The sequence below is a fragment of the Simochromis diagramma genome, unplaced genomic scaffold (assembly GCF_900408965.1).
Source record: "Simochromis diagramma unplaced genomic scaffold, fSimDia1.1 OVJJ01000599.1, whole genome shotgun sequence".
NCBI classification, from domain to species: domain Eukaryota; kingdom Metazoa; phylum Chordata; class Actinopteri; order Cichliformes; family Cichlidae; genus Simochromis; species Simochromis diagramma.
In genome coordinates, this window is record NW_024387408.1 from 94,775 (window position 1) to 107,431 (window position 12,657).

Sequence of the window (12,657 nt, forward strand, 5' to 3'; positions counted from 1 at the left end):
TCATTCTAAGCCAAAGACTATAAATATGAAGAAGCATATCTTCCCTTTGGCTTCACCTGCACAAGTCCTGAGGTAGGTCTCCCTGCAGAATTGGTTTTCCCTGCGTCGGGAGCAGCGCTGGGCTGTTTAAATCACAGACAAACAGGATCCCACATTCTTGATGTTTAGTTCACAAACACTTGTTGTAATGACTAACTGCTCCTGACATGTTGGAGATGTTTGCTCTTTATACAGTAAAGTTACAGCGGGATACAAATAACATCAGGCTGATCCTGCCACGATTTGTTCCCCCAGTCACAGACAAACAGTATCCCACAGCTGTTCATGTTTTTAAACCCATTTTTCACAGAGATGCATTTTTTGAAAAATGTATTGACAGCAATGTTGAATATTATTACACAGGAAAAAAACACAACTACATGTAAAATAATCACACCGTGACGCCTCTGCCTTTGTAAATGCAGGTACAGTAACTGCGTGTTTATGTAAGCGTTTAAAACCTGCAGACAGTCAGATTAACAGTATTTTGTCTCTATCTATCATTCTGCAATTCCTCTCATGTAAACAATAACGTGGCGCACAGCGTGACGTGAAAAAAGGCGCATACCTTTGATGTTGCGTGATGAACTCTGTATTCCTCGTGCACACGTAAACGCAAAAAAGGAGTTTTAAAAAAATCTCCGTTTTCAATGATTCCAAACGCCGTTTACGTGGACGAAACAGCTGCGTTTTCAAAAATACCCGTGTAGGTGCGGACGCAGCGTAACAGAGTGAGTAGTTTATTTTCTTGCTACCTGTAATTTATTGCAGATTACTTGTATTTGCTTAATTGTTTACTAAATGTTTGAGGTGTGAAATAAACCGCAATGGAGCAAAATATGGGCGTGTGTGGTTGGAGGATGTGTGCGTGCGCGCGTGCACACGCGGGGGGGGGGGGGCATTTTTCTTGTAAAACAAAGGGGGGCCCAGCAAAAAAAGTTTGGGAACCACTGCTCTTAACCATGGTTAAGAGGAAGAAACACATGCAGCCATCATTGCATTGCATAAAAAGGCTGTTGTTGCTACTAAGATTGCACCTAAATCAACTATTTATCAGATCACAACTTCAAGGAAGGAGGTTCAATTGTTGTGTGCGCCAGGACCGTCTCCTAAAGATGATTCAGCTGTGGGATCAGACTACCACCAGTGCAGAGCTTGCTCAGGAATGGCAGCAGGCAGGTGTCAGTGCATCTGCATGCACAGTGAGGTGAAAACTTTGGGAAGATAGCCTGGTGTGAAGAAAGGTAGCAAAGAAGCCACTTCTCTCCAAAAAAACAAACAAAACAGAGACAGACTGATATTCTCCAAAAAGTACCGTGAGTGGACAGCTGAGAACTGGAGTAAAGTCATTTTCTGTGATGAAGCCCCTTTCTGATTGTTTGGGGCATCTGTAAAAAGGATTGTCCAGAGAAGAAATGGTGAGCGCTACCATCAGTCCTGTCTCATGCCAACAGTAAAGCATCCTGAGACCATTCATGTGAGGGCTCACAGACCCATGAATAAAGAATGGTACCAAAACATCCTCCGACAGCAACTTCTTCCAACTATCCAACAACAGTTTGGTGAAGAACAATGCATTTTCCAGCATGATGGAGCACCGTGCCATAAGGCCGAAGTGATAACTAAGTGGCTCGGGGAATAAAACACTGAAATTTTGGGTCCATGGCCAGTAAACTCCCCAGACCTAAATTCAATTGAGAACTTGTGGTCAATCCTCAAGAGGCAAGTGGACGAACAAAACCCCAAAATTCTGACAAAATTCAAGCATTGTTATGAAAGAATGGGTACTATCAGTCAGGATTTGGCCCAGAAGCTGATTCACAACATGCCAGGGGTTGAATTGGCAGAGGTCTTGAAAATGAAGTAAAACAACATAGAAAGTACTGACTCTTTGAATAAACTTGATGTAATTGTCAATAAAAGCAAATTGAAAATTATGAAGTGCTTGTATTCAACTTCACACGTCACAGAAATAACTGACACAAAGATCTAAAAACACGGATTCAGCAAAACTTTGTGAAAAACCAATATTTGTGTCAACTTTTGGCCGTGACTGTAGTTTCTGTCCACCACAAAGACAGAGGAGCACATCACAGGCCTAAAACCCTGCAGGCGTCAAAGCCGGAGGTTGTTTCACTCCTGTTTTGCACCTGGAGACGGTTTTATACTGCAATCTGCAACAAACACGCTAAACATAACAAATCTCTCACATCTTAAAATTGACTGTTGATATCGTTCGATCTCTCTCTCGCTGCCGTCACTCCCGAAACTTTCCTTCTTCCTAAATAACCAAATCCCAGATGTTTCCATCTCATGTTTTTTATTGGTTGACATGGTGCATTGTGGCATGGTGGTGGCATTTTGCGCTGTCCTTAGAAAATAGTCCTAGAGCTATTTTGTAAACTTGTAATATATTCTATTATTTAATTAGTCCAGTGTGTTACTGTTCTTGTCTTGGAGTTAATGTAGCCACATATTTTTCTTAGGGCATTACTGAAGTATTTTGATTCTGACCATGTATTCTGAAAAAAAGCTTTTTTAATGATAACTCTGGTTTTAGTGGCCTATCAACATATTTTAAAAAACAGGATTTAGAAGCGTCTGTCAACCCCAAAGGGTTAATAACGCTCACCTTCACTCCATTTTCAGAGTGAAACAATCACTTGTGTTAAAATCTGAACATGCCCATGGTGTTGATTCAAAATGTGCTCTGAACGGCGTTCAGTTCTGTGTCTCCATGTTGGGTGATTGCTTAGTATTAGTACATGTGTACACAAAGGGTTGTAATGCATGTTTGTATCTGTGTCTGAAATAAAGCATCAGTCCAGTTTGAGTTATTCTTGTTTGTGTGTGTTTTTTATTTCAAGCAGCAGGAATTAAAAAAAAAGTAAAAATGTTAATTAAGTATTCGTGTGTGAGACAGTATGCTGACTTTATTGAACCATAAGGGTTCCTTTTAAACTCTTTGCAAATGTGACTATTTTTGTATGCAAGCTCTTCTTCAGCTTTCTATTTTGGCATCTCACTAATCTGCCGCACTCTTCATCACCTCTGTTCTGGTTATAAGAAGAATTTTTAGATATTTAACACATTACGCATCTACTGAATTTCTACTTTGAACCAACCAGTTATTAAACCAAATAATAAATGGCCTGTATTTGTATAGCGCTTTTCTAGTCCCTAAGGACCCCAAAGTCACAACTTGTCATCCACCCATTCACATACAGGTGATGGCAGCTACATTGTAGCCACAGCCACCCTGGGGCGCACTGACAGAGGCGAGCCTGCCGGACACTGGCGCCACCGGGCCCTCTGACCACCACCAGTAGGCAACGGGTGAAGTGTCTTGCCCAAGGACACAACGACCGATTACAAGGCGAACTCGCAACTCTTGAGCCACGATCGCCCCCAAATAAATGCACTCTTATCACATCACAAAGCTAAATAATAAATCAAAGTCACCACTGAACCAGCCAATATTTAATGCAGCTGTAGATGTGCACAGACAGTTTCCTGCTGCAGTTTATTTAACTGGATTCTGTCACAGTCTCACAGTGAGTCATAGTCCATGCCACTTCCACTTTTAATTTATGTTTTCCTTTACATTTGCCAGTATTTTATTTTACAGTACTTTAGTGATCACTCTCCATTTACATGTTTTTTGTGATTGTGGTGTATTTGTTTCATACTAGTCAGAGATTATTTTTGTAGTGTCTTCAAATGTCCACTAGATGTCACGAAAACTCCCCGAATATGGAACATGAAGTAGATCAACCTCTCTCGTCGTCTTTATGGCATGCTCTAAATACACATACATGCATAAAAAGCATTCACTCACCCATTCGGAATCATTAAAATTTAGGTGTTCCATCTCTCTCATGGTCACAAGTATATAATGGTCAGCATCTAGCCATGCAGACTGCTTCGGCAAAGATTCTGTGAAAGAATGGCTCGCTTTCAGGAGCTACTTACATGTCAGCGTGGTGTCGTGCCAGGATGCTACGTGCGCAACGAGTCCGGCCACGGTCCGTTAGGGTCATGGGATGAGAAAGTCCGGTGTGGAAGAATTTGACTGGACTGCACAGAGTTCTGAGCTGACATTATTTCTTATGGATTAACTGTTGTTGTTGTTTTTGTTTGTTTTTTAAAGTCAGTATTATTAAACTTAAGAGACGTGGTCAATTATTGATTATATTATTAATAATGATCATATTGATCCTAATGATTAATACATTCATATAATTCATGTCTACAGCATCAAAGGTCTGTGATGATTTCTTAATAATGTCGTTATGAATTTGTTTGTGGAGTCGACTTAGATGAGAAAGTGGATGTGTGAAAAAGTGAGAGGTGTGTGGTGTCTGCTGCTCCTCCTCTCGCCTCACCCAGGCACTCCTCGTTTCCCCTTTCAACGGCTTCTTTTGTCTATTAATGAGGTGGTTAAACTAGCTAATCTCCACCTGATTTACCGGGTCTGCAGCACACCCGCTAGTCGTTGAATCCAGCGTAGGCGTTGACGTTACTGTCGGCTGGACCTGCAGAGGGATTCTCAGCTGTGATGGTTCTCATGATTAGAGTAGTTTGGTCAGAGACTGGAGAGTTTCAGGTGTGGCCTGTCATGATAACTGTGACAAAAAGATACCTGAATAAACCTGCATTTTAACAAACTATTACTTGAGATCGGGAAGCCCAGGGACGTATCTGCCTTCATGCATGAAGCTGAGCTGTGGATCAGCTTCATGCCTCACAGCCCTGTCAGACTTCAGCCTCATGCCGACACTTCCTGTCAAACCGACACTTCCTGTCAGAGTCACAGCTGAAGGAGGAGCAGGAGTGTGTGGGAGCTGCTAACAGGACTTTGTGGTTTTTAAAGGAGGATGATGATGTTGCTGCTGCTGCTGCTGCTCATTAACGGTAAGAACCTCTCTGAATAATGAGGGACCGCGGACTCTTTAGCGACATACACACACGCACATGCAAGAAAATATCAATTTAATATCTTTACTGGTGAAAGAGTGAGGGACGGTCTGAGGAATGCCGGTGTCCCCTGCGTCGGGAGGGCTCACTGGGCTGTCCAAATCACGGACAAACAGTATCCCACATTCTTGATTTTTAGTTCACATACACTTATACTAACTTATTACTGTTGGAATTTTGGAGGTTTTAGCGCTTTATACAGTAAAGTTGCAGGAGGGTACAAATAAGTATCAGGCCTCGTTTTTTTAATAATAACACGTGAGAAGAATAAATGTAGCATTTTCTGTTGTCACCAACAAACAGATCGATTATGTACCGACACTCATCTTTCACTTTTTCACTGAAGTAAACCTCACTACTTCCACGTCTAGTTGTTGGATTGGAGACGGAGTCAACTGAATCCGTTCTCCCTTCCGAGCGCGCTCCCGACTGGTGGTTATACCTACCTACCTTGGCACGACACATGGATTAGGGACTGATACTGTGGATTATGTAGTGAAAAGGTGACATTTGTGTCGAGGCTGCTGTGTGGCCAGAGTGAGGCCAGATGAACAGGTAAACGGTGAAATGGGCGTGTGGTGGATGTGGTTGTTCTTTCGATCTTTAAAAAAAAAAAAAAAAAGTAAACGCTGGAAATATTAGAATAACCAACCAGTGCAAAATTAAAAAACACCAGTTACATTTAACGACTGTTTAATGGACAAAACTGTTTAAACCTGTGGTTCTCAAACTTTTTACAATGAGTACCACCTCATAAAATATATGGCTCTTGAAGTACCACCATTATGACCGACATTAAAGTACAGTAGTATAGGCCTATTAACAGTTTACAGGAGACAATTTTATTTCTTATATGAACGTTATTTATTTTAACTGTCATGAACAGGATGTGACATAATGATAATGATAACAACTATACTGCATTAAAACATTCACAGCAGGTGGGATATCCAATCTTTAAGTCATGACCTGATGAAACCTGCTTCCAGGTCCAAACTACTGTGTTTATATTAATGTGCCTTATATCCCGTGCACCTTATGGTCCGAAAAATGCGTACTGCACACTGCAGTTTAATGTTGCAAAGCAGCTCTTTTTAACTTCAGTGGATATTATACATGGTTATGCTCAGGATATGTCAGCCCATTTCTACTGGAAATGACTTTTGGTTAAACTTTCAGCAAGGAATTTGCATTTGCACTGTTAAATTTTTATAAAGCTTTAATCTACATAAAAACCAGCTTCTTGTTTAAGTGAAAATAAATGGAAGGTTGTCTTTTTGCGCTAGTAATGTTGTGGAGTTGTATTTTGTCTCGCATCAATTATATCGTCAGTTATATCGTTATCGCAAATTTTCAAATATATATCGTGATAAATACTTTTGGCCATATCGCCCTGCTCTATTTGCATGTGCCTTTTTTTTTTTATTGTGTGTTTACAAATGAAGTGGCCATTTGGTTTTAGGCCACAGCGCATGTGTCTGTCATGATCCAAGCAGGCAACCAGGGTTTTATTTTCAGATCATTAGAGACTGTTGTAATTAAGGTGTGCATGGGTGAGAGTGAGTGTGGGCCCACCATAGTGTTTAACTATCTAGTTTTATTTGGTATTAGAAATTGTAGTGAATGAACAGTAATGAATACCCCTTCATCAGTGGTACATATTAAAATAACACTAAAACCAATTGAATGAACTTATTTCCTTTATTTTGTCCTGAAATAAAGTCAAACTGATGCATTTCAGATGAAATCCTTGTCTTGTGGTTTATGTACATAGTTCATATTTTGGGTTCTGAGCAGGTAATATCATGAGTAACCTAAACTGTAGAGACCCAGGCCCTGCTCACAATTACATGAGATGGCTGTGACACTTTTTATTTGGAGAACTGGAACCGCTTTAATTATGGTTGCAATACAGATATGACCGGGTCACGTCTCTCAGTGAAGAATTATCCTGAGCAAAACAGGATTTTTGGAGCACACCAACAGACTGGACAGTGTGGAGTCACCTGACAGCACACACAGTACTCTGCTTTAAAGGGAACAGTACATACTGGGGAAGCATTAACAGAATCAAAACACTAAAATAAAATAACTGACAGACCTTTCTGCTCCTGGTGGGATAGTTTGGCAGTTGCAGCCTTTTAGCCTTCGCCTCTTAGTAAATCTGTCTCTGAATAAGAGAATATTTCAGGAGAACAGTGCTCGTCCCTCCTCACAGAAACAATGCTGAGCAGCAGTGAAGCTGATCTGGAGGCTCACAGCATCCCAACACCTTACTGAGACGCTTCATTCTGGGTTTTAAGTTCATTTATCACCAGTCCGTGTTTGTGTTGTGTTAGCTGCATTTTTTGTATTTGTGATGAAAAACATGTTTGCTGTGTTCATGTGACTCATTCTGCCAGTTGGTGGTTTAGTTTGGTCTGTCTCAGAGAGATGGATCATGAGAGTACGTTCAGTTCAAAGGGAACATGAGGTTTCAGTACAGCTCATCGTGATGGCAGACTGTCACAGTGAACTCTTCAGAGGGAGCAGAAAACCTTCAGGTCCTCCAAAACATTTAACAAAGATGAAGATACAGCAGAGTTTAAAGGAAGTGCTTAGAAAATAAAGCAAAGACCAGGAAGAGTCACATTTTCCAACATTTTCTGTAAACTCAGTAAAATGCACCAAACTGAGGCTGGTTCATGAACACAGACACACTCAGTTTAATCTGTCAGGTGTTCACAGATTAAATGTTCAGATTTAATAAATAAATGCATTCAATTTGAGTGTCTGACTGTAAAACTGGTCTCTGTGTCCTGCTGATAAATGTGGGCTCTGAGACAAACCCACTGCATGCAGTTAATTTGTGTTTGTGTGTCCTCAGTTTCCCAGCATGCCCTGGCTGTGGTGGTGGAGGTGAATGAGGGGGAAAGATCTGTCCTGCTTCCCTGTCAGTACTCAGGTTTTATACCTGATGACCCCACAGTGATGTGGACTCGCTCTGATCTTGATCCCAAATCTGTCCATCTACGACGAGAAGGAGGAGACGATCTTACAGGGCAAAACCAGCGTTACAGCAGACGCACATCAATGAGGTCTGATGCTCTGGACACTGGAGACTTCAGCCTCACTCTGAGAAAACCAACAAAGACTGACAGTGGCAGCTACACCTGCTCCATGAGCGATGGGAGAGAAGAACTGAGACTGAGACATATACAGCTGCAGGTCAAAGGTCAGTCAGAACTCTGGGTGGGTTAGAGACTCCACATGGAGCCTGTTATCTATGTGACATCTCAGAGTAAGAGGTCAAACTGAAGTTTTGTAAATTGTTGTGACTAACCTGAAAAACCAGCAGCAACATGTAGCTCAGAGCTAACCTCAGTGCAAACAGGATGTCTCTGCTACAACAGCTGCAGTCTTTACTGCATGTGCAGGGTTACACTCACAACATTTACACACTGTACACAGTGGAGAACATGAGCTCTCTAAGCCTCACTGCAGCTCACAGAGCAGCAGGAAGTGTCCTGATTAGGGGTGGGTTTTGATGACCGATTTATCGATTAAAATCGATTCTGGCTTGGATAATGTGATATCGATTCATTAAAATCCTGAATCGATTTTTTAATATAAATTTATTTTGCCAGAATCTCAGGTTAAACCTCCCAAAATTTCAACAACCACCAAACAGCTAAACAGTAAATGAGAGCAGGAACACGGACTCTGCACAAAGACGTAAACACAAAGCTCGGACCCGCCGACGCATCAGAATCAGTGAGATGTCGCCTTTCTCACCCGACGGCACGGACACGGTCGGGGCTGAAAGCCGACAGCTCGCTGATTCTGATGTTTTCAGCGGGTCCGAGCTTTGTGTTCACGCCCTTTTTGCGCTGATTCTAAAGCTGTTAGTTTGATCTCTCTCCAAACAATATTGACCGAACCAGCAGCAAAAGAAGATCCAAACTACGCTTCACATAAACATCGTCATGAATTCCCTCTGACTTTTGCTGCCACCTTGATAAAAATCACACTTCATGCACAGCTCTCTCTCTCTCTGTACTTCAAAAACAGTTTCCCATCTAAAAATCTGTTTTCTACATTATTCGCTTGCTTGTTCCGCACAAGTCCTACCGTTATTTACAGTGCTGTCGGCCGATGTTTTTTTTTCCTTTTACTTACTTCCGAAAACAAAGCCTCATTTCTGCTGTTCAATAGGCTTCTGAACAAATTTAAACTTTTTAAAATTATGCAAAATTTCAAAACGCTCAGCTGTGTCTCTAATAAAATCTCTGCAACTTTGCTCTGCTTCACTTCAGCAGCATCAGCTAATGTTCATATGTTGATTAATGGTTTTCTTTCGCTTTTGATCTACTGCAGAATATTTTTATAAAATCCCAGGCCAGGAAAATCACCTTCACATTTTCTGTGTTTTATCCTCAGCTACTTTGACACAAAGGCATCTGCTGTGATGCTCACACCTTTGATAAAGTCTCGCAAGTGTCAGCTTTCTTTTTATAGATATAAAAATATGGAAATGTACTGATGCATGATCTGAATTATATATTTCTGACTGTCTGAGGCAAAATTTCCCCGATTCAAATCGAATCATGGATCGAATCGATTCGGGACCTTGTGAATCGGAATCGAATCGATTCCAGAAATCAGTGACGATACCCAGCCCTAGTCCTGATGTTGTACAGACTCAGACTGGAGGAGCTGCTATGAAACGCAGACAGAGCAGAGATGGTTCATCATGTTTCATCCAGCTGGTCCTGATGTCACTGAGACTCTCAGGTTAATAACTGCTGTTTCAGGATATGTAGTGTAAATCATAGCGGGGTTCAGGTAACAGCGAGGGGACTGCAGAGTTAATGGCATAAAACTGTAGGACTGATGTTTATATTTTGATATTGTTCTGCTTAAGTTTTTATCTGTTACATTTATCAACCATCATCTCAGACAGCTGCTGCCTGACGGAAACACTTGAAATAGTTTCAATAGACTTTCCTGTAAGTTCATTATACACAAACAAAGCATTTACTCATTTGAGAGACATTTGTAAAAAACTAAATAGAAAGCATCTTTTTCAGTGGACTGGCTGTCCCAGAGAAAGATCCAGTGAATATTTTATGAAACCATTCAAGAGTAAAAGCAAAAGATCCCAGACACCCTCTCTACTTCTAAGGTTAGACTCCAAACTTTCCTTTTTTGATAGAGATTATAGTTTTTATGCTTATAGGGCTATAGATGGAAACAATATGAATCTGGCCAATGGTAGAGATTTTGACTATAGCTCAATGGCAACTAAAGAGTCAAGTATAAGTCAATTAAGTACCGTATCTACATTTCTTTCATGTATGCTGTCCAATAGAGGCTGAACCGTTTGAAGTCCGGCATCACTTGTGTCACTGCTCTGACTGCTGGTGGTTGAAACAGACAATGTATCTGTTAGACTTGGAGAGGACTCTTCCACATGTTGCTTCAGGACAGTCAAATCTGAGGGTGACAAATAAAAATATTACAATATAAGGTATCTACAATCAAAAACACAACACAACAAAGATACCATTTATACACAAAGGGCCTGTAAACTGCACGTGTCATGGGCTGGGTCTGTGACCCAGTGTTTGAGTTCTTATATGTATCTTTTGTATTCATTTGTGCCCTAGTTTAGCTCACCTAGTTAATTTCTAGATTGCTGTTTAGTCTTGTTCCTTAGTTGGTTATGTCATCTCTCCCCTGTACTAAGTCTCCCTGGTTCATGCGTCATGTCTGCGTGGTTATGTTTAGTTCATGTCATGTCTAATGTCAATGTTTCCTGTTTTACTTTGAAAGTCTGTATTCAATGTCAGTGTATTTAGTTTCACCTCTCCTGTCCTGTCGTTAGGTTCATGTGTGTCAGCTGTACTCCCATGTGTGGCCACTTCCCCCGATCATCCCTCATGTGTATTTAGTCTCTGTGTTTCATGTAGTCTGTGTCGCGTCGGCTGTGTTCCCACCCTCCGTGTTTCCATGCCCAGTCTTTTGTATCCCCAGCCATAGCATAGTTTGTTCCCAGTTTAGGTTTATTTAGTTACTGCTCTTGTGCTGGCCTCTTTCTTGTTTGTTTCTTTTGTGATCATCAGCCACAATAAAAGGCTCGCTTTTGTTTAAGTTCACTCCCGTATCCTCACTTGTGTTCGCACCTAGGTCCACCACACGCAACTCCGCACGGTCTGTCTTCACAAACCGTGACAGTACGACGCGACCATGCCGGACCCAGCGACACAAAAGATGGAGATCGTCCGGACAGTGGAGTCGCTATGCGACAAATGGCTGCACTGTTCCAGAGAGGAGGAACGGAAAGAGTTAGCCCGCCAAGTAGGGGTGTGCGTGTCCGTGTTCCCCTGGTTATGGGAGACGCTGCACCCCCTCATCAGCGACTTTCTCGCCTCCACTCTCCGACTCCGCCCGCGGCAGCAGCGGCCCGGTGTGCGTGCACCTTCGCCAGAGCCATGCTGTTGCAATGTTAACCCGCTGCCTCACGAGCCAGAAGCAGTCAGAGTCGGAACAGTGAGGCTCACCGCCGACACACCGTTGGCTCACGCTTCATCGTCTTCCGCATCTTCGCCACCGCCTGACTGCACTACGCGGCGCATGGAGATGCCAGAGGCTATTGACTTCGGTGAGGAGGAGCGGCAGCAGGTGTTACGGGCGTATCGGGAGGAAGAGCTCCGTTGGAAGCCCTGGCTCATCTTCGAGGAGGAGCTCTCGCCGCCTCGATCGGACTACTCGTCTCCTGCTTCCTATCTGGCACGGATGTGGTCGGAGGACGAGGAGCCGGTCGCCATGGAAAGTCAAATTTTGTCCACGGCCGCTTCAAAGAGGAAGCGGCGTTCACGCCGCCGTCGCGCATCGCTACGGCCTGTCTTGCCCACCACTGAGCAACACGAGGATGCTGTGGGGGGCATGGATTTCGACCTCGAGGAGCGGCAGCGCGCCGCATGCGCGCAACTAGAGGAACAGCTCTGGTGGGAGCCGTGGCTCGCTCCTGACTATGACGAGAATTTCCGCGGGACACGCCTGGCCCTTGGGGGGCCCCGGAGTTGCCAGGAGCTCCCGCCTACCGCTCCGCCAACACTCGCCTCCTCGGCCTCTGTGACGCTGCAGGAGGCCAAACCGTCCACTTAAACGGGGTCCACAGTCAAGAAAAAGCGCCGTTCTCGCCGCCGTCACACCGCCCAACACTCGGAGGTGAGTGAAACTGTTCTGTCATCCCAAGCTACCTCTGAGTGGAAGGCGTGTGAAGTAAATACAGACTTAACCAGAGATATGGCTAGTAATGAACTATTAACCAAGCCACAGTCTAGAGATTGTTCTTCTCAGTCAATCACGAATAATTCACTCAACCCTGCAGGGACCTCAGAATCTACACATAGACTGAAAAAGGCTTCCACTGCTTCTCATGTTAATAGTGGGAGGGAGGTGTTTCCTTTTGTGTCTCTTACCATGTCTACAGTTCCGACCAAGTCTGAGCTGCCTATGGCGAATGTCTTCCTTCCTGACTCGACTCTGCCCCTCCACCAGTCACTTAATGAAGGTAAAGAAAGCAGAACTCAGTCACTGGTGAAGGTCATCTCTGGAAACCATGTTCTAAATAAAGGTTCAGCTGTACCAGAGCTG

General features: G+C 43.0%; 1 protein-coding gene across 1 annotated transcript; it reads left to right on the forward strand.

Annotated features, from left to right (window-relative positions):
• Positions 1-4,526: 4,526 nt before the first annotated feature.
• Positions 4,527-12,165, forward strand: LOC120720796. The gene is made up of 3 exons (XM_040010576.1): positions 4,527-4,953; positions 7,883-8,230; positions 11,185-12,165. Exon 3 carries the CDS (start codon positions 11,245-11,247, stop codon positions 12,163-12,165), a length of 921 nt encoding a protein of 306 aa, XP_039866510.1. The 5' UTR covers positions 4,527-4,953; positions 7,883-8,230; positions 11,185-11,244.
• The last annotated feature ends 492 nt before the right edge of the window (positions 12,166-12,657 follow it).

What these genes read in the sequence shown, in the direction of transcription:
- LOC120720796 (XM_040010576.1), top strand. Translation starts at nt 11,245, where the DNA reads ATGCCGGACCCAGCGACACAAAAGATGGAGATCGTCCGGACAGTGGAG.